Here is a 21,773-nt window from a genome sequence, read left to right as displayed (position 1 = left end):
GCAACTCCTCTCCAGCTGGGACCTGAGTGTCTGCTGCTTTTCTCTTTCGCCTGGCACTTAATTCATCCACTGATGCCATACCTGGTTTATAAATCAGATGCTGATTTGGAGAGAACAAAAGACAACAGACATGCACTCAGGCCCCCGTGGACCAGACTTGCTCATCCCTGTCACATAGAATGCTGCTCAAGTAATACCAGTGCATATTTGCCACTGCCCAAAGTTGTAGGTTTTGGTACTTGCTGCATGACATGTTACACAGCAGAACCAATATTATTCACACAGATTTAACAGACCAGGATACGAAACGCAGCCTGGCTGACAGTCTGAAATTTTTATTTAATTCAAATGATTATTCAAGATCCCCTATTTCTCTCATTGTCCAACTAACTGTACTGTCTTTGCTGAAACAGTGTACAGCAGTGACAACAGAAGTCAGTGCAGTCTACTGTATTTGCACTAAGCAGTTTGCCTCTCGGCCACAGAGTGGCAGTAGAGCTGTGTGTATCCCGTTTCCTGTCGTGAGTGCACGTCCAACGCTGGATGTGAGGCCACAGTGAGCTGTCTCTTCCCACAGATCGAAGATGGCGGTGTCGGTGTTTCCCGGCGTGCGGCTCCTCTCTATCGGAGACGCAAACGGAGAAATACAGCGTCACTCCGAGCAGCAGCCTCTACGACTGGAGGTGAAAGCCACACAGGACGCGGCCCTGATCAACCTCTCCAACGGTGAGTGGACTTGAGACAGCTCTTCCATACACCGGTTCGGCCTGGGCTCCTTGTTAACTGACGTTACTCTGGCTAACTAGCCAGAGCTAAATGCTAAAAAGCTAGCTAGCCGATGCGAGTGCCTGGTCTTGCACGTGTGTGCGGGTGGGGGTTCCACTTCAAAACCGACTGGTTCCACCTATAGAATCCAACGTAATGGGGACTGTTTTCGCTTATCGCTATTAGCTAGCTACCATAACTTAGTTAGCTAACGTTACTTCTCCAGCACCACGACAGCGCACACTGTTGTTAGCTTAGCTAACTATAGGTGGTTAGCTTTAGCAAGCTTACTGCGCTCACTTCGTGGCTTGTGGACCACGTTTTTTCTTTCGTATCTATTTGTCTTGAGCAATATTCTTTAAAGTATTTATTTAATGCGAAGTAGTATGTTTTAGCTCACACGAGACGTTTCCTGGACAGCAAGCTAAGTGTGACCAAGCACATTAGATACCTATCTACCCCTGTTTACTAATATCAACTTGCTAACAATTTAGCGCCAGATTGCATTTCAATGATGTACTATCCTGTCCCGCAGCTGAGCATTTTATCCAGCTCGCTACACATTGACGCAGATAGCCAAAGCTAATTGACATGTTAACGTGCTCTTTCATTTTTGCCCCAATAAGCTATCAGCCATACTACGCAATGGTTTGCCCTTAATGCCACAGAGTTCTAACAGTTAAAACAAACTGCGTCATATGAGCATTGCCCTCTTTATTAGATAGTTATGAGAAAGCAAGATAACATTTGACCCTTTGAGATGGGTATCTTAAAAGTGTGTTTTGTTTTGGAACGTCGTCTTTGCGCACAGATCATACTAGTAGCGGTGCAAACAAGCAAGCTAACCCCGGTGGCTCGCGCGTACTACTTTATGGTAATCTAATCTACTGTAGATGCCTAGCTGAGTGAATAAATATCGATAAACGAAATATATATTTTTTAAACAGGCTAAATATGTGTCCTTATGTTTCGATAAGCTAAACCAGGCTCGTATTAGTTATTCATCTTTGTTCTCCCCTGAACAATAGCCAGTCCCCCACCTCCCTACTCCCCTGTCGATCACTTGTGCTGCTGAGCGCTTGCAGCTTTTGTTACACTGAGGCACAGATGGGATGTCCCTTTCAAGAAGCCGTGATGTCCTTATTTTTGATACAGTCAAGCTTGGGCTGTGGGGAAAGTAGAAATGTATGTGTGGCAGGATGTTTTTCAAGGTGTCCTATCAAAGTTTTATGATATGTGTGATTGCCTGGTCTGGTCCATAGGCCCAACAGCCGTTTCCTCTTCCAACATTCCCATGATGATGGAAGATAAACGTTTCCACACCAGGCAGGAATGAACTCCCGATTGAATTGCTACATAGAGCAGCACGACTGAGTCTAAAGTAATTCCACTTGGAAAAATAACCTCAGTGTCTTGCCACACAATCATTTTATTTCTGCTTTATTATAGACACAAAAGCACCTCAATCAAACACAGCACACTGGTAATGTCTGTCTATCATGCTGGAATAGGTGTATTTACATTGTCCATGAGGGGCAATGCCTTGGCCCAGCAAAAATAACACAATTTTGCTCTTCACTTTGACAAGTGTCTATTATGACCTGACATTATCCTGTTAGAACATTGACATGACTATCATCTGGTTGTTACATATCTGTAACAGGTCTATAGTGACAGTCCTTGTCCCCCTTCTGTCATTGTCATTTCCCACAATGTTCAGCTGTGGGCCTTGTAGACAGGCCAGGTCTAGTGGAGGGAGATGGTTGTAGCCTACATATTTTAAAGCATGCACTCTATCTCTCAGCCCTTGCATCGAACACACACTTGTTAAGCAACACACACACTCCCGCTCTCATATTTATCACAGGTTAATCCGGTGTCAGTCGCTAGTTTGGTCTGTTAATAAAACATGCTGCATCTGGCTAATCTAAGTAACAGCGCTAGTCTTAATCCCATCACAACTGCTGGATTAAACCACAGATTATCTCACTGCCATGCGGGCACAGCACTAGACCTACCTTGCCAATATATTGCTTTCACAAATCCAGTCTTTAAAACTGTCATCTTAATCATCCAGGAGTGTGTGTGAAATAGATTCAATAGAAGAAATTACTCACTTTCCCTCGGCTAAAGGAGGTTAAAAATAGCTCTTTGCTTGTTGCTATGCATGAGATGCTATAATGCTAATTGAGTCAATAAAGCGCTGTGTGTGATCAGGCCAGTTCTATTAGCATGTTGTTCTTCATGTTGTGTGACCTACGGTAAGCCACGTACTCCTGTGCCACACTTATTCCATGAATGACCTGTTGTGGGAGTGTTGCTTGGCCCTAACTATTGTATGACTCCTCTCACAGCAGAGGAGACATGTGTGTTCAAGTGTTCGGTTTCCAGGGACACAGAGTGCAGTCGCGTGGGGAAACAGTCGTTCATCATCACGCTGGGCTGCAACAGCGTCCTGCTACAGTTCACCTCACCTGCAGGTAGCTAACCCCCGGCAACCACCGCCACTCTGTCTCAGAGAATGCTGTCATTGCTGTCTTTTTTCTGTCTGTCTTTGACTGCCTGCCAGTAGGCTATATCTGTCTCTGTCATTGACCCTCTGTCTCCTGTGTGTCTTTGACTCCCTGTCCTAGTGCACATGTTCCTGTCCTCATAAAGAGATTCGTATTGTTTGTCATACTTGTCTTGCCTCTGTCATCCTTGTGAACTGTTATAATTGGTTATTATTATTGTTCGTTTGATTTCTCCCCATTATGACTGGCTTAAGACCGTTTATAACTTATGTCTGATTTGTCCTGCTTATAACCTGTTATGACGATCTCCTCAGAGTTCTCATCGTTCTATAATCTCCTGAAGAACTGCCGCGGCCACAGTGGAGAGCAGTCGGTCTTCAGCGACAGGACAGAGGAATCATCCGCAGTACAGTACTTCCAGGTGCACACACAGAATCTGCCATGCATTGAAATAAATCATTTATTCCAACCTTTATTAGCTCCGTGACAATATTAAAACACCTCATGAAAAATAAGCTGTTCTGTCACTTTATTTTCCTCTCACTCCCTTGTTCTCTCTCTCTCCTTCGCTCCTCCAGTTCTATGGCTACCTCTCCCAGCAGCAGAACATGATGCAGGACTACGTCAGGACAGGAACCTATCAGAGGGCCATCCTCCAGAACCACACTGACTTCAAGGACAAGGTGCTGATGCACTGTCCTGGCACTTAAATATAGCTTGTTCTGAATTGAGTCCTTTGCTGTATTTGAAACTAAACTGTTGTTTAGTTGGTTTGGGCAGTAGACACTGCTGGATTTCATTGATGTCTTTATCAGGGAAGAATTAGAGTCCATTCCTCTCTCTCTAGGTGGTGTTGGATGTGGGCTGTGGTTCAGGGATTCTGTCGTTCTTTGCTGCTCAGGCGGGGGCCAGGAAGGTCTACGCTGTGGAGGCCAGCACCATGGCCCAGCATGCAGAGGTAACAGACACACTAAACTATGCTGAAATTAAGTGACCTATATATTTTCAATTAACTGCACTTTTTCTGGCCCGCAAATTGATTTTGACAAACTAATCAAAGCCCTCGAGCTGAAAAGTTTGTCATCCCTGCTCTAACCCTATCCTCTTCTTGACATGCTATGTAGCCATACATCTGGCAGATGTATCAGTTTCACTCTAATACACACACACACCAACCCTCCACTAGGTCCGGGTGACCTCTAACCCTCTGGTGTCCCCTCCACTAGGTCCTGGTGAACACTAACCCTCTGGTGTCCCCTCCACTAGGTCCTGGTGAACACTAACCCTCTGGTGTCCCCTCCACTAGGTCCTGGTGAACACTAACCCTCTGGTGTCCCCTCCACTAGGTCCGGGTGACCTCTAACCCTCTGGTGTCACCTCCACTAGGTCCTGGTGAACACTAACCCTCTGGTGTCCCCTCCACTAGGTCCTGGTGAACACTAACCCTCTGGTGTCCCCTCCACTAGGTCCTGGTGAACACTAACCCTCTGGTGTCCCCTCCACTAGGTCCTGGTGAACACTAACCCTCTGGTGTCCCCTCCACTAGGTCCTGGTGAACTCTAACCCTCTGGTGTCCCCTCCACTAGGTCCTGGTGAACACTAACCCTCTGGTGTCCCATCCACTAGGTCCTGGTGAACACTAACCCTCTGGTGTCCCCTCCACTAGGTCCTGGTGAACTCTAACCCTCTGGTGTCCCCTCCACTGGGTCCTGGTGAACTCTAACCCTCTGGTGTCCCCTCCACTGGGTCCTGGTGAACTCTAACCCTCTGGTGTCCCCTCCACTAGGTCCTGGTGAACACTAACCCTCTGGTGTCCCCTCCACTAGGTCCTGGTGAACTCTAACCCTCTGGTGTCCCCTCCACTGGGTCCTGGTGAACTCTAACCCTCTGGTGTCCCCTCCACTGGGTCCTGGTGAACTCTAACCCTCTGGTGTCCCCTCCACTAGGTCCTGGTGAACACTAACCGTCTGGGGGACCGTGTGGTGGTGATCCCTGGTAAAGTAGAGGAGGTTACGCTACCTGAGCAGGTGGACATCATCATCTCAGAGCCCATGGGCTACATGCTCTTCAACGAGAGGATGTTGGAGAGCTACCTCCACGCCAAGAAGTTCCTCAAGCCTAGTGGTGAGACAGAGGGAAGGTTGGAGGAAGAGCATAGAAAGGGGTAGAGTAGGGGGGAAGGAGAAAGGGAGAAAATGTCAAAAGGTCTAAAGGTTATTTTAAAGCCCAAGCAGTATATAATATTAAAGTCTTCATTTTAAAAATGAGAGAAATATTCATCATGACTAGCCACTGGTGATTGTACCATCATTAACTGACTTCATGTGTGTCGCAGGTAAAATGTTCCCCACCATCGGTGACGTGCACCTGGCCCCTTTCACAGACGAACAGCTCTACATGGAGCAGTTCACCAAGGCCAACTTCTGGTGAGTAGGAGGGGAGGGAGGAGAGAAACGGGGAGTAGGAGGGGAGGGAGGAGAGAAACGGGGAGTAGGAGGGGAGGGAGGAGAGAAACCGGGAGTAGGAGGGGAGGGAGGAGAGAAACGGGGAGTAGGAGGGGAGGGAGGAGAGAAACGGGGAGTAGGAGGGGAGGGAGGAGAGAAACGGGGAGTAGGAGGGGAGGGAGGAGAGAAACGGGGAGTAGGAGGGGAGGGAGGAGAGAAACAGGGAGTAGGAGGGAGGATGGGGTTGGAGGGACAGGGGGAGTAGGAGGGGAGGGAGGAGAGAAACGGGGAGTAGGAGGGGAGGGAGGAGAGAAACGGGGAGTAGGAGGGGAGGGAGGAGAGAAACGGGGAGTAGGAGGGGAGGGAGGAGAGAAACAGGGAGTAGGAGGGAGGATGGGGTTGGAGGGACAGGGGAAGTAGGAGGGGAGGGAGGAGAGAAACGGGGAGTAGGAGGGGAGGGAGGAGAGAAACAGGGAGTAGGAGGGGAGGGAGGAGAGAAACAGGGAGTAGGAGGGAGGATGGGGTTGGAGGGACAGGGGGAGTAGGAGGGGAGGGAGGAGAGAAACAGGGAGTAGGAGGGGAGGGAGGAGAGAAACAGGGAGTAGGAGGGGAGGGAGGAGAGAAACGGGGAGTAGGAGGGGAGGGAGGAGAGAAACGGGGAGTAGGAGGGGAGGGAGGAGAGAAACAGGGAGTAGGAGGAAGGATGGGGTTGGAGGGACAGGGGGAGTAGGAGGGGAGGGAGGAGAGAAACAGGGAGTAGGAGGGGAGGGAGGAGAGAAACAGGGAGTAGGAGGGGAGGGAGGAGAGAAACAGGGAGTAGGAGGGGAGGGAGGAGAGAAACGGGGAGAAGGAGGGGAGGGAGGAGAGAAACGGGGAGTAGGAGGGGAGGGAGGAGAGAAACGGGGAGTAGGAGGGGAGGGAGGAGAGAAACAGGGAGTAGGAGGGGATGGGGGGGAGAAACAGGGAGTAGGAGGGAGGATGGGGTTGGAGGGACAGGGGGAGTAGGAGGGGAGGGAGGAGAGAAACAGGGAGTAGGAGGGGAGGGAGGAGAGAAACAGGGAGTAGGAGGGGAGGGAGGAGAGAAACAGGGAGTAGGAGGAAGGATGGGGTTGGAGGGACAGGGGGAGTAGGAGGGGAGGGAGGAGAGAAACAGGGAGTAGGAGGGGAGGGAGGAGAGAAACAGGGAGTAGGAGGAAGGATGGGGTTGGAGGGACAGGGGGAGTAGGAGGGGAGGGAGGAGAGAAACAGGGAGTAGGAGGGGAGGGAGGAGAGAAACAGGGAGTAGGAGGAAGGATGGGGTTGGAGGGACAGGGGCAGTAGGAGGAAGGATGGGGTTGGAGGGACAGGGGGAGTAGGAGGAAGGATGGGGTTGGAGGGACAGGGGCAGTAGGAGGAAGGATGGGGTTGGAGGGACAGGGGGAGTAGGAGGGGATGGGGTTGGAGGGACAGGGAGTAGGAGGGGAGGGAGGAGAGAAACAGGGAGTGGGAGGGAGGAGAGAAACAGGGAGTAGGAGGAAGGATGGGGTTGGAGGGACAGGGGGAGTAGGAGGAAGGATGGGGTTGGAGGGACAGGGGCAGTAGGAGGAAGGATGGGGTTGGAGGGACAGGGGGAGTAGGAGGAAGGATGGGGTTGGAGGGACAGGGGGAGTAGGAGGAAGGATGGGGTTGGAGGGACAGGGGGAGTAGGAGGAAGGATGGGATTGGAGGGACAGGGGGAAATGGCAAGAGAAGAAGCTCTGGGAGTAGAAGCAGTGAATGTACGGAGATATCAGTCACTTTTCATTGGGCTGCTGTAGTTGATGGGATTGAGTTGATGATGATGATTCTCTCACTCCCTCATTCAGGTACCAGCCTTCCTTCCATGGTGTGGACCTCTCAGCCCTGCGAGGAGCAGCGGTGGATGAGTACTTTCGCCAGCCCATTGTGGTACGTAGAATTCTCAGTTGTATGTCAGACTCTTGAACAGATCTTCTGACATTGCCTGCCCCGCCCACCATGTCAGTTAAAGCGATACCCCCCCACCCCCTCAAGAGGATTGGGGTGAATGGGGGCGGTTAACTAGGAAATGTATATGGGAGGGGTATTTAAGGCCTGAAATAGTCAGGGGGTTATGTGGGGACGAGCTGTTTGTGGAAAATTGGGTTGCATAGTACGGACTGGCCTGTGTGTTTGTTTATGTCTAAGGGTGGTACATGGGGTGTGTGTGTTTATGGGCAAACGCTGATGCAGGATAGGAGATTGACTGTATGGGAGTGTGTGTTTGTGGTAGAAGATACCACCGTCACACTGTGTGTGTTATGACGGCTGGGATAAATAAGTTAGATGCGGTCTGAGTTTAGGATCCCAATGTTTTCGCCCAGTCCAGCTCCCCCAGTCTTACACCACAGAACCAACAGTGAGGTTTCAACAGTACTGCTCATAATGGGTATTCATTGAATTCATCTCAACCCTTTTATCACACACAGCGACACACCGACACATACACATCATTTTCCAGCGGTAGTCAGCTGGATAGGCCTCCTCCGTGCCTACTCCTCTGTTACTCTGCTGGGCGAGCCGGGCCCGGCCGGAAGGCCTGGTTCTGGGTACAGCCTCTGTTCTAGATCATTAAATTAAGGCATAGACCGTCTCCGTACCCACTCTAGCCAATGCTGCCGTAAAACATTTCTACTTCACTGGGACTTACCTGGATACTCTTGCTTCCCTCTTCCCCGTCTCTCTCCTTCCTCCTTTTTCTTTCCCTCCCCCTCTCAGGACACATTTGATATCCGTATCTTGATGGCCAAGTCTGTCAAATACACAGTCAACTTCCTGGAGGCCAAAGAGGAGGATTTGTACAGGTCTGTGTGCCGTCTGTCTGTGTCTGTTATTCCCTCATATATTTATTATTGAATTGTTATTCATAGATTGAGTTGAGAATTGAGATGCGTAGATACATGTTACTGAATGTAGGGATGTCCTACTTCTCTAATATACTTCCGATGCTACATAATTCCTTCTAGTGTCTAAAAATAACCTTAAAGCAGCAATCAGAAGTTGAAACAATAACAAAGCAAATTCCCCGCCCTTTATGTAAAAAGCTGAGGGATGGGGCTGGAGAAATGTAACCACTCTCAAATTCATAGACTGGGCTATGGATGCAAGGACTGACCATCCATGATATCAACATTATAGTTTTAACCATGTTTTGACGATATATATTGTTTTACATTTACTTTGTTTACAAACATTGGAGTAAAACGAATGTATATTTTGGGTTCTGATGGGGGTACGGGAGTTGGGGTATAAGGGTATATATCATAAATGTATAAATCCAAAAAATGGATGTAGCAACAGCTGATTGCCCCTTTAACTAGACTAATGCTTATCCCACTCTTTTCTCTCTTCCCCTCTCTCTTCCCTTCTCTCGCTCTCTCTTTCAGGATAGAGATTCCCTTTAAGTTCCATATGATGCACTCAGGGCTGGTGCACGGCCTGGCCTTCTGGTTCGACGTAGCGTTCATGGGATCAATGTAAGTTGGCCTGAGCTGCCTTAACCGGGGCTGAAGTATGTGTGTGGTCAGGAGTAAAATCACTTGATCCAGGACTCCTGACCTACATGGATCCTGACTACAGCCACACCGTCACTTTCCTTTTTCTTTCATCACTTGTTTCTTCTCACAGACATTGTAATAAACACAAAGACAGAAAGCGGGTGCAACTTAAAAGCAATACAATACATTCACAATAGATACATTTCACAATAAGTTGTAAAGGGCTGTTCCTACTGAATATCTGACCATGCTTGTACAGTAGTAGGATAACGCTGATTGAACCTTAAAGTATACTGACCTCTAATCCCCCCCCCCCTCTCTCTGCAGGGTGACAGTGTGGCTCTCTACAGCCCCCACAGAGCCCCTGACCCACTGGTACCAGGTCCGCTGTCTGCTCCAGTCACCCCTCTTCACCAAGGCAGGAGACACACTTTCCGGCACAGCACTGCTTATCGCCAACAAGAGGTGAGAGACTGTAGAGGGATCTACTGGGAGTCTGTTGGGGAGGGGAGGCTTTGGTGTTAGTCTGTTGCCATTCACCTCTAGGCCCAGGCTTGTGTTATATTATGACAGTTATGAATTAATGTGTGTGTAGGTGATATACAGTGAGCTCCAAAAGTATTTGGACAGCGACAATTATAAAGAAAATTGCCTCATACAATGACTATGGGGATGAAGTGCAGACTGTCAGCTTTCATTTAATTTTCCTCCATATCAGGTGAACCATTTAGAAATAGGTTCCAATTATTTTGTGCCCAATTTAATTAATGGAAAATAATGAATTAGAATAGAATGTTTCTAAATACTGTGGATGCTACCATGATTACATATATTCCTGAATGAATCGTAAATAATGAGTGAGGAAGTTAGTGTAACCTCATGCTAACCTCTCACCACTACAATAACAGGGGAGGTTAGCATTTGGTGGGGTGGGGGGTCGTGGATGATATTTGTGCATCTGCAACCTCATGTAATCAAAACAACAAAATGTCTCACTGCCTCAATACTTTTGGAGCTACCCAGTGCCTTTGGAAGGTATTCAGATCCCTTGACTTTTTCTACATTTTGTGAGGTTATAGTCTTACTCTAAAATGTACTAAATAAATAAAATCCTCAGCAATTTACACACACCAGCCAATAACGACAAAGCGAAAACAAGTTTGTAGAAATGTTTGCAAATGTATTTAAAATACATAAACTTACCTTATTCACGTAAGTATTCAGACCCTTTGCTATGAGACTCGAAATTGAGCTCAGATGCATCCTGTTTCCATTGATCATCCTTGAGCTGTTACTACAACTTGATTGGAGTCCACCTGTGGTAAATTAGATTGATTGGACATGATTTGGAATGGCACACCTGTATATACGGTCCCACAGTTGACAGTGCATGTCAAAGCAAAAACCAAGCCATGAGGTCGAAGGAATTGTTGGGAAACTCCGAGACAGGATAGTGTCGAGGCACAGATCTGGAGAAGGGTGCCAAAACATTTCTGCACCATTGAAGGTCCCCAAAGAACACAGTGGCCTCCATCATTCTTAAATTGGAAGTTTGGAACCACCAAGACTCTTACTGGAGCTGCCCTCTCGGCCAAGCTGAGCAATCAGGGGAGAAGGACCTTGGTCAGGGAGGTGACCAAGAACCCGATGGTCACTCTGTCTGAGCTCCACAGTTCATCTGTAGAGATGGGAGAACCTTCCAGAAGGACAACCATCTCTGCAGCACTCCACCAATCAGGCCTTAATGGTTGTGGCCAGATGGAAGCCACTCCTCATTAAAATGCACATGACCGCCTGCTTGGAGTTTGCCAAAAGGCACCTAAAGGACTCTCAGACCATGAGAGAAACAATTCTCTGGTCTGATGAAACCAAGATTGAACTCTTTGACCCGATTGCCAAGTGTCACATCTGGTGGAAACCTGGAACCATCCCTACGTCCCTAGCATGGTGATGGCAGCATCATGCTGTGGGGATGTTTTTCAGAGGCAGGGACTGGGAGACTAGTCAGGATCGAGGCAAAATGAACAAAGCAAAGTTCAGAGAGATCCTTGATGAAAACCAGCTCTAGAGCACTCAGGCGAAGGTTCACCTTCCAACAGGACAACAACTCTAAGCACACCGCCAAGACAATGCAGATGTGGCATCGGGACAAGTCTTTGAATATCCTTGAGTGGCCAGCCAGAGTCCGGACTTTAACCCGATCAAACATGTTTGGAGAGACCAGAAAATCATATCAGATTGTATTTGTCACATGCGCCGAATTCAACAGGTGTAGTAGACCTTACTGTGAAATGCATACTTACAAGCTCTTAACCAACAATGCAGTTTTAAGAAAATACCAATAAAAAAAGTATGCCATAAGAATATCTAATAATAAAAGAACAGCAGTAAATAACAATGGCTATATACAGAGGGTACCGGTACAGAGTCAATGTGTGGGGGCACCTGTGTCAAGGTAATTGAGGTAATATGTACATGTAGGTAGAGCTATTAACCTTAGTTATTAACCCATCCCGGATCCGGTATATTTGTCATCAGCAACGCTGAATAGCATAGCGCAGTCAAAAAATATTTCAGCAACGCTGAATAGCATAGCGCAGAAAAAAAACAGTCAAAAAATATTACTTGAAAATATTCATATTCATGAAATCACAAGTGAAATATAGCGAAACACAGCTTAGCCTTTTGTTAATCACCCTGTCGTCTCAGATTTTGAAATTATGCTTTACAGCGAAAGCAATACAAGTGTTTGTGTAAGTTTATCGATAGCCTAGCATAGCATTATGTACACTTAGCATCAGGAAGCTTGGTCACAAATCAGAAAAGCAATCAAATTAATTGTTTACCTTTGATGAGCTTCCTTTTGTTCCATAAAGATATTTTTTATATCCAAATACCTCAGTTAGTTTGATGCGTTATGCAGAGGAATCCACCGGAAATAGCAGTCATGACAACGCAGACAAAAATTCCAAATGATATCCATAATATCGACAGAAACATGGCAAACGTTTTTTATAATCAATCCTCAAGGTGTTTTTCAAATATCTATTCGATAATATATCAACCGGGACAGTTGGCTTTTCACTAGGACCGGGAGGAAAAATGGCTACCTCTCTGTGTTGCGCAGATGGGGGGGGCAATACAAATAGTCTAGGTAGCCATTTGATTAGCTGTTCAGGAGTCTTATGGCTTGGGGGTAGAAGCTGTTTCGAAGCCTCTTGGACCTAGACTTGGCGCTTACCGCTTGCCGTGCGGTATCTGAGAGAACAGTCTGACTAGGGTGGCAGGAGTCTTTGACCATGTTTAGGGCCTTCCTCTGACACTGCCTGGTATAGAGATCCTGGATGGCAGGAAGCTTGGCACCAGTGATGTACTGGGCCGTACGTACTACCCTCTGTAGTGCCTTGTGGTCGGAGGCCAAGCAGTTGCCATACCAGGCAGTGATGCAACCTGTCAGGATGCTCTCGATGGTGCAGCTGGCAGCTTGTAGAACCTTTTGAGGATCTGAGGACCCATGACAAATCTTTTCAGCCTCCTGAGGGGGAATAGGTTTTGTCATGCCCTCTTCACGACTTCCTTGGTGGGCTTGGACCATGTTAGTTTGTTGGTGATGTGAATGCCAAGGAACTTGAAGCTCTCAACCTGCTCCACTACAGCCCCGTCGATGAGAATAGGGGCGTGCTCAGTCCTCCTTTTCCTGTAGTCCACAATCATCTCCTTTCTCTTGATCACATCGAGGGAGAGGTTGTTCTCCTTGCACCGCACGGTCAGGTCTCTGACCTCATTATAGGCTGTCTCAACGTTGTCGGTGATCAGGTCTACCGCTGTTGTCATCGGCAAACTTAATGATGGTGTTGGAGTCGTGCCTGGCCGTGCAGTCATGAGTGAACAGGGAGTACAGGAGGGGACTGAGCACGCACCCCTGAGGGGCCCCCATGTTGAGGATCAGCGTGGCGGATGTGTTGTTTCCTGCCCTTACCACCTGGGGGCGGCCCTTAAGGAAGTCCAGGATCCAGTTGCAGAGGGAGGTGTTTAGTCCCAGGGTCCTTAGCTTATTGATGAGCTTTGAGGACACTATGGTGTTGGACACTGAGCTGTAGTCAATGAATAACATTCTCACATAGGTGTTCCTTTTGTCCAGGTGGGAATGGGCAGTGTGGAGTGCAATAGAGATTGCATCATCTGTGGATCTTTTGGTGCGGTATGCAAATGGCATCGATGTGAGACATGACCAGCCTTTCATAGCATTTCATGGATACAGTCGTGAGTGCTACGGGTCGCTAGTCATTTAGGCAGGTTACCTTAGTGTTCTTGGGCACAGGGACTATGGTGCTCTGCTGTGCAGCAACGCTCCCCATCCAACCTGACAGAGCTTGAGAGGATCTGCAGAGAAGAATGGGAGAAACACCACAAATACAGGTGTGCCAAGCTTGTAGCGTCCAAGAAGACTAGGCTATAATTGCTGCCAAAGGTGCTTCAACAAAGTACTTAGTAAAGGAATTGAATACTTATGAAAATGTCATATTTCAGTTTTTTTTTATAATATAAATCAGGAAACTACAAACTTGTTTTTGCTTTGTCATTGTGAGGTATTGTGTTTAGGGATTTAAAACATAAAATAATAATACATGTTAAAAATGATGTAATAAAATGTGGAAAACGTCAAGGGGTCTGAATACCTTCCCGAAAGCACTGTATATATGTGTATTACAGATGTGTGCTTGCTGAATCTGTGCTTCTCTGTCTGTCTGTGTTGGTCTGTGTTAATCTATCCACCTCCATTCTCACCTCCTCCCATACCAACCCCCGGCTCTCCTCCCATACCAATCCCTGGCTCTCTTCCCTCCTCACAGACAAAGCTACGACATCAGTATTGTTGCCCAAGTGGACCAGACAGGCTCCAAGTCCAGCAACCTCCTGGACTTGAAGAACCCCTTTTTCAGGTGAGTTGGTCTGTTCCGCTGCCCTCGGCCTGCGCCATTCAGGATAACGAGGGGGGAAGGGGAGCTCCCTCTCATGGCGTGTATGTTGTTGTGTATGTGTGTGTTTTTGTAGGTACACAGGCAGCACCCCCACCCCCCCTCCTGGGTCGCACTACACCTCCCCCTCTGAGACCATGTGGAACACTGGGGGGGCCTACAGCATGAGCCAGGGCATGGCTGTGTCAGGTAAATACACACACATAGAGGACACTGGTAGAGGACACACACAGAGGACATACCCACACACACTGCACGGGGCAGAACCCACACACTGCATGAGGCAGAACACTGCTGTGTCAGGTAAACGCACAGACGATACACACAATCTGACCCATGATAGCATCATCAGGCAAAAGTATCCATACAACATCATGACTAAATGTCTTACTAAACTGTAGGGATATCACAGAATAGATCAGGCTAACAGAGCAGCTGATAGATGGGGGATGCATGCTCTCTCTGAGGGGAAAACGGTGTGTGAGAGAGAAAGGATGCTTATGTTTCTCCTGTGCTTTATTCCCATTTCGCTCCCTTTCTCTCCCCATCTCTCTTGTTCTCTCTCCTCCCCTTTTGTTCTCTCTCCTCCCCATCTCACTCTCTTCCCCGTCTCACCCTTTCATCTCTCTCTCTCTCAGGGATGCCTACAGCCTATGACCTCAGTACAGTCATGGGCAGCGGCTCGACGGTGTCCCACAACAACCTCATCCCCCTCGGTAGGATACTATGGACTGATGGGCTGACAGACAAGCACAGACCGTGTGACTGACTGTGTGTTTGCACGTTTGTGTGTGCGTTAATACACTGTCTCACTATTTCCTCTGTTCCCGCCCTCAGTGAACACAGGGATAGTGAATCACACCCACTCCAGGATGGGCTCCATCATGAGCACCGGAATCGTCCAGGGTACGTCTCTTTATACACTATACAAGGGTTTCCTAAACTGATTTAAATAACGAACTCCTCAAGTTTTGATTATTTGAATTAGCTGTGTAGTGCTAGGGAAAAAAACTAAACGTGCACCTGGGGGGGGCGGCACTAAACTACATCAAGTCAAGTTTCCTAAACGCCTGTGACATAGTTGGCCCACAACCAATCAAGGGAAGGTGATAACACTTTCCCCCTCTCTCCCCCCCATCTCTCCAGGAGCTTCTACTGGCCAATCAGGTCCTAGCAGCAGCAGCAGCTCTAACCAGCAGCAGCAGCAGCATTATCCCGTCACCAACCAGTTCACCATGGGGGGACCCGCCATCTCCATGGCCTCTCCCATGGCCATCCCTAGCAACACCATGCATTATGGGAGTTAGACCTCTTCACCCTTCACCTCCGAACCCCTGCATGACCTCTACTAGCCCCTCCCCCTGACCGACCACAGCAAGAACCAGAATACCAAAACCAGTGCTGTCGTGTTGTCCCTTCAGCACCTTCCTTCCTCCTTTACTGTCCATCTCTCTATCACTGGAGTTATTCTCATATCCGTCCCTCCCCGCCGCTCTCTCCGCTTTGAGAGCTGTTCCCCATCTCCCCCCTCTCATCATCGTGCAGCAGCTATGATATCACCAGTCCAGCCAGAGGGTGGCAGCACCTCTACGTTCAACTGACAGACTGATCAGCACAAAGAATTGGCAGTTTCTCTGGAGAGCGGAACTGAACTTTGTTTGACTGGACCGTTTTATGCTTTACAGACACATGTACACCTACACATACACATTGAACACAGAGACTTTTGTTGCAAAGAATAACTCATTGCACGACTGTACAGCAGGTATCATCTCCTTTATCCGGGTTCTCTCCCTTTTGGACATTTCGCCTCCCCTAGTGCCAGTGTGATGCCCCACCCTTCCCCCTCCTCCTCCACCAAACACACACCCAACCCCATCCACTACAGCCAGTCGCTATCCCCCCTCCCCTTATCACTGGATTGGATGTCCCCCACTACAGATCTGCACTGAAAGGACAGGGGGCTTTCCTGTACAGTAGAACACTATGAACACCCCTCACTGATGCCATTTTGTTTTCATATCGAGGCACTTCTCCACCTGCCTGTAGAGCCTCTCTCCTTAAACGGCCCCATTCCAGAGCGATAGCTAGCTCCCCCCAAGGTGTTTGTCTGGTCATCCATAGTGGTAGTCTTTAGCCCAGTAGACCTAGGCTATCTCAAAAGACACCCTATTCCATATACAGTGCTCTACTTTTGACTAGAGCCACATGGACAAATGAAGTGCACTGTATAGGGACTAGGGTGTCATTTGAGACGTAGCTTAGATGTCAGTGTGTAGGACGTGATCTTGAAGAACATCAACTCTGGAACTCTGTTAGAACATCACCTCCGATTGAGGTGTGTTGTCCGAGGACACCGCAGCAGACCCGGTCCCCCACTCCCCTTCATAGCCAATCAGGATTGCAGTGAGCCGATGGTATTGGTGGAAGCAGGATGAACCCACAGAAAGACAGACTGGCAGTATGGACCAAGGACACTGATGTCGGCCGTTGGAGCAGCTGTATCCTAGTTTACATTCTTCCCCGGTTTCCTTTCCTTCATTTTGAGACTGCGGTTCAGACTGAGGTGGGGAGTTGGGAATATAGGGAGTAGGGAGTCACCTCTTTCCCTCCTCACTACCTATGATATCCAGACTCTAACATATCTAAACCTCTCCGCCCTCCTTTCCCGGGCAAGTCGATTGCTCAACCTTCAGACAAAGACTTAATGGACATGTATGCGTTGCTTCCAGTCACAATTTGTGGACTGAGTTTAAATTTTGATTTAGCAAGTTTTATGAAGAGAAAATGTCTTGCTAGTTTGTAGGGTTAACTTTTCAGTTGTCTTTATTTGTTTCACAGAAAAGCAACAAACAAAAAACAAGTAAATTAAATGTTGGTGGAGAAGTCCCCCCAAAAATATTTGGATCGGGTCTTATAATTAACTTGAGATATTACAGTTAGAATTTTAACACCAATGTTGTGATAGTTGCTAGCTTAGCATTCGACCTCTATTGATGGAAAGTGCATCAGGAAGACTTTTGTGCTGCCTCCTGTTTGTATTGCCCCTGACAATTAGCCACAGATCTAGGATCATATTTTCCTAACCAAAACCAGCAGTTAGGGACGACTAATGAAATCTGATTTTATAACGTCACCTTGAGGGTAAGTCAAATCTTGTGCCTTACAATATGAGCCTACATGGTCGGCAGACATTGACGTGTCCAAGGAATATAGCTGTAAATGTATGTCCTCCAAGCACACACACAAAGCAACTACATCTGAAGTGCTCGGCTGTCCCATAAATCTCAGGGCCAAGCGTCAGGACAAACAAGAATCCATGTTTTCAACGTACAGTAAGCAGAGCACTGACAACTTGAGGGCTGGAACCAATGCAACTTCCTCATGAAATAGTAGATAAGATGGAAGGCTGTGAAATATCCACCATCTCCAGCCCCAAGTTGTGCAGGCCTTTGTCCCAGCCCAGTACCTACCAACTAATCTTAATTGAATCAGATGTGCTGGGCTGGAACAAAAGCCTGCCAAGACAGCACTCCAGGACCGGCGTTGGAGACCCCTGCCCTCGGGCTGTAGTCAACACCAAGACAGCACACCAGGACCGGCGTTAGAGACCCCTGCCCTAGGGCTGTAGTCAACACCAAGACAGCACACCAGGACCGGCGTTAGAGACCCCTGCCCTCGGGCTGTAGTCAACACCAAGAAGACGAGCAATTGACTGGAATGACAGTTTATTCACACAAACTCAGAAGTCTGAACAAAGAGGAAAGAATAATTAAATACACTGACAAACCCTTTAATTTACAAGTATCTACAAAAAGAAAAAGTTGTGTGGATACATTAGTCAGCACAGTACTACACGTTCCAGGTCATAGGAGTGGTTTGAGTTCTAGAACAACCCATTTCAATCTCAGAGGTGTACAACCTCACCCACAGAGGGCTGGCGTGGGTGTAGTAGGCCTTGGTTCCAGCCAAGCTGTAACATACCTGTTGATCCAACTCGTCTGATGGTAGAATTAGGTGTTTTTGCTTGGCTGGAACAAAAGCATGCACCTTTATGGATAAGGTTGGCCACCCCTGTATTACATTAAACATTCATACAGCATTTCCCTCATCTCAAGATCAGACTGCAGCTGAGGATTTCAAGTCTAAAGAATTCCTTTCCTTGGTCTCCATCCTTGGTCTCCATCTGCACTGACAAATGTTTGAACCAGGCCCTAATCATAATCTAAATGGGAATGTCTCAGGGGAAATGTTTCATGTCCAACACCCTACTTCAGTCTATGGCTAGCTATAAACCTCATAGTTCTTCGTGGTTAGAGCAGATCTCATATGCTTCCTCCTTTCTTACGTTTTTTAGTGCAGATAAGAGGAAGTCTGACTGTTGAGGTGCACCCAACTTCTCCATGATAAATATTGATTTATTACAATATACAAGTGCAGAATTTACAGTGGAATCATTTTTTTCTTTACCCCTTTTTCTCCCCAATTTCGTGGTATCCAATTGTTTTAGTAGCTACTATTTTGTCTCATCGCTACAACTCCCGTATGGGCTCGGGAGAGACGAAGGTTGAAAGTCATGCGTCCTCCAATACACAACGTGCGCATCCAACCCGGAAGCCAGCCACAGCAATGTGTCAGAGGAAACACCGTGCCCCTGGTAACCTTGGTTAGCACGCACTGCGCCCGGCCCGCCACAGGAGTCGCTGGTGCGCGATGAGACAAGGCCTACCGGCCAAGCCCCCCCCCCCTAACCCGGACGACGCTAGGCCAATTGTGCGTCGCCCCACGGACCTGCTGGTCGCGGCCGGTTACAACAGAGCCAGCGCCAGAGTCCGATGGCACAGCTGGCGCTGCAATACAGCGCCCTTACCCACTGCGCCACCCAGGAGGCTAGCGGAATCATTTCTGCAGCATAAGCAAGACATTTCCCCCCAATGCAATCCTCAACCCATAATTTGTTTACTCATAGACCTCTATCCTTGCCCCTTCTCTTTGTAACATATGTAGGCAATTACACAGTACTTTAATGGGCTGCTGATCCAGTTAAATCCATAATAGAGTAGGGCTCACACATCCAGAACCTCCAACACAACATTATGGATACCTTTCTGACCACTTGTCAGTCCTGAACTCTGTCTGCAAAGTAATTGGTGAACCAGGCAAGGCAGTCATCCGAAAAACCGAGGCTACTGAGTCTGCCAATAAGAATACGGTGATTGACAGAGTCGAAAGCCTTGGCAAGGTCTATGAAGACGGCTGCACAGTACTGTCTTTTATCGATGGCGGTTATGATATCGTTTAGCACCTTGAGCGTGGCTGAGGTACACCCGTGACCAGCTCGGAAACCAGATTGCACAGCGGAGAAGGTACGGTGGGATTCAAGATGGTCAGTGATCTGTTTGTTGACTTGGCTTTCGAAGACCTTAGATAGGCAGGGCAGGATGGATATTGGTCTGTAACAGTTTGGGTCCAGGGTGTCGCCCCCTTTGAAGAGGGGGATGACTGCGGCAGCTTTCCAATCCTTGGGGATCTCAGACGATATGAAAGAGAGGTTGAACAGGCTGGTAATAGGGGTTGCGACAATGGCGGCGGATAGTTTCAGGAATAGAGGGTCCAGATTGTCAAGCCCAGCTGATTTGTACGGGTCCAGGTTTTGCAGCTCTTTCAGAACATCTGCTATCTGGATGTGGGTAAAGGAGAACCTGGAGAGGCTTGGGCGAGTAGCTGCGGGGGGGGGGGAGCTGTTGGACGAGGTTGGAGTAGCCAGGCGGAAGGCATGGCCAGCCGTTGAGAAATGCTTGTTGAAGTTTTCGATAATCATGGATTTATCGGTGGTGACCGTGTTACCTAGCCTCAGTGCAGTGGGCAGCTGGGAGGAGGTGCTCTTGTTCTCCATGGACTTCACAGTGTCCCAGAACTTTTTGGAGTTGGAGCTACAGGATGCAAACTTCTGCCTGAAGAAGTTGGCTTTAGCTTTCCTGACTGACTGTGTGTATTGGTTCCTGACTTCCCTGAACAGTTGCATATCGCGGGGACTGTTCGATGTTAGTGCAGTCCGCCACAGGATGTTTTTGTGCTGGTCGAGGGCAGTCAGGTCTGGAGTGAACCAGGGGCTATATCTGTTCTTAGTTCTGCATTTTTTGAACGGAGCATGCTTATCTAAAATGGTGAGGAAGTTACTTTTAAAGAAAGACCAGGCATCCTCAACTGACGGGATGAGGTCAATGTCCTTCCAGGATACCCGGGCCAGGTCGATTAGAAAGGCCTGCTCACAGAAGTGTTTTAGGGAGCGTTTGACAGTGATGAGGGGTGGTCGTTTGACTGCGGCTCCGTAGCGGATACAGGCAATGAGGCAGTGATCGCTGAGATCCTGGTTGAAGACAGCGGAGGTGTATTTGGAGGGCCAGTTGGTCAGGATGACGTCAATGAGGGTGCCCTTGTTTACAGAGTTAGGGTTGTACCTGGTGGGTTCCTTGATGATTTGAGTGAGATTGAGGGCATCTAGCTTAGATTGTAGGACTGCCGGGGTGTTAAGCATATCCCAGTTTAGGTCACCTAACAGAACAAACTCTGAAGCTAGATGGGGGGCGATCAATTCACAAATGGTGTCCAGGGCACAGCTGGGAGCTGAGGGGGGTCGGTAGCAGGCGGCAACAGTGAGAGACTTATTTCTGGAGAGAGTAATTTTCAAAATTAGTAGTTCGAACTGTTTGGGTATGGACCTGGAAAGTATGACATTACTTTGCAGGCTCTCTCTGCAGTAGACTGCAACTCCTCCTCCTTTGGCAGTTCTGTCTTGACGGAAGATGTTATAGTTGGGTATGGAAATCTCAGAATTTTTGGTGGCCTTCCTGAGCCAGGATTCAGACACGGCAAGGACATCAGGGTTAGCAGAGTGTGCTAGAGCAGTGAGTAAGACAAACTTAGGGAGGAGGCTTCTGATGTTGACATGCATGAAACCAAGGCTTTTTCGATCACAGAAGTCAACAAATGAGGGTGCCTGGGGACATGCAGGGCCTGGGTTTACCTCCACATCACCCGCGGAACAGAGAAGGAGTAGTATGAGGGTGCGGCTGAAGGCTATCAAAACTGGTCGCCTAGGGCGTTGGGGACAGAGAATAAGAGGAGCAGGTTTCTGGGCATGGTAGAATATATTCAGGGCATAATGCACAAACAGGGGTATGGTGGGGTGCGGGTACAGCGGAGGTAAGCCCAGGCACTGGGTGATGATGAGAGAGGTTGTATCTCTGGACATGCTGGTTGTAATGGGTGAGGTCACCGCATGTGTGGGGGGTGGGACAAAGGAGGTAACAGGGGTATAAAGAGTGGAACTAGGGGCTCCATTGTAAACTAAAACAATGATAACTAACCTGCACAACAGTATACAAGGCATATTGACATATGAGAGAGACATACAGCGAGGCATACAGTAATCACAGGTGTTGAATTGGGAGAGCTAGCTAAAACAGTAGGTGAGACAACAGCTGATCAGCTAGCACAACAACAGCAGGTAGAATGGCGATTGATTAGGCAGAGAGG

At 48.2% G+C, this 21,773-nt stretch overlaps 1 protein-coding gene across 2 annotated transcripts; it reads left to right on the top strand.

The window, feature by feature from the left end:
* Positions 1-502: 502 nt before the first annotated feature.
* LOC139421550 (histone-arginine methyltransferase CARM1-like) lies at positions 503-18,031 on the top strand. 2 transcript variants are annotated; one of them, XM_071172565.1, is made up of 16 exons: positions 503-726; positions 3,120-3,245; positions 3,593-3,699; positions 3,857-3,961; positions 4,126-4,236; positions 5,225-5,402; positions 5,614-5,704; positions 7,567-7,648; positions 8,477-8,562; positions 9,145-9,234; positions 9,583-9,720; positions 14,109-14,198; positions 14,311-14,423; positions 14,873-14,950; positions 15,072-15,140; positions 15,381-18,031. In XM_071172565.1, the coding sequence occupies exons 1-16, from the start codon at positions 585-587 to the stop codon at positions 15,539-15,541; spliced, it is 1,767 nt and encodes a 588-aa protein (XP_071028666.1). In that variant the 5' UTR covers positions 503-584; the 3' UTR covers positions 15,542-18,031. The 2 variants fall into 2 exon arrangements, with proteins under 2 accessions (XP_071028666.1, XP_071028668.1); XM_071172567.1 differs by having other exon boundaries at positions 530-726; positions 3,123-3,245.
* Positions 18,032-21,773: the final 3,742 nt, after the last annotated feature.

Source organism: Oncorhynchus clarkii, chromosome 12 (assembly GCF_045791955.1).
Source record: "Oncorhynchus clarkii lewisi isolate Uvic-CL-2024 chromosome 12, UVic_Ocla_1.0, whole genome shotgun sequence".
Lineage (NCBI taxonomy): Eukaryota > Metazoa > Chordata > Actinopteri > Salmoniformes > Salmonidae > Oncorhynchus > Oncorhynchus clarkii.
Note: the sequence above shows the minus strand (reverse complement) of the source record. Positions and strands in the feature narration are given on the sequence as shown.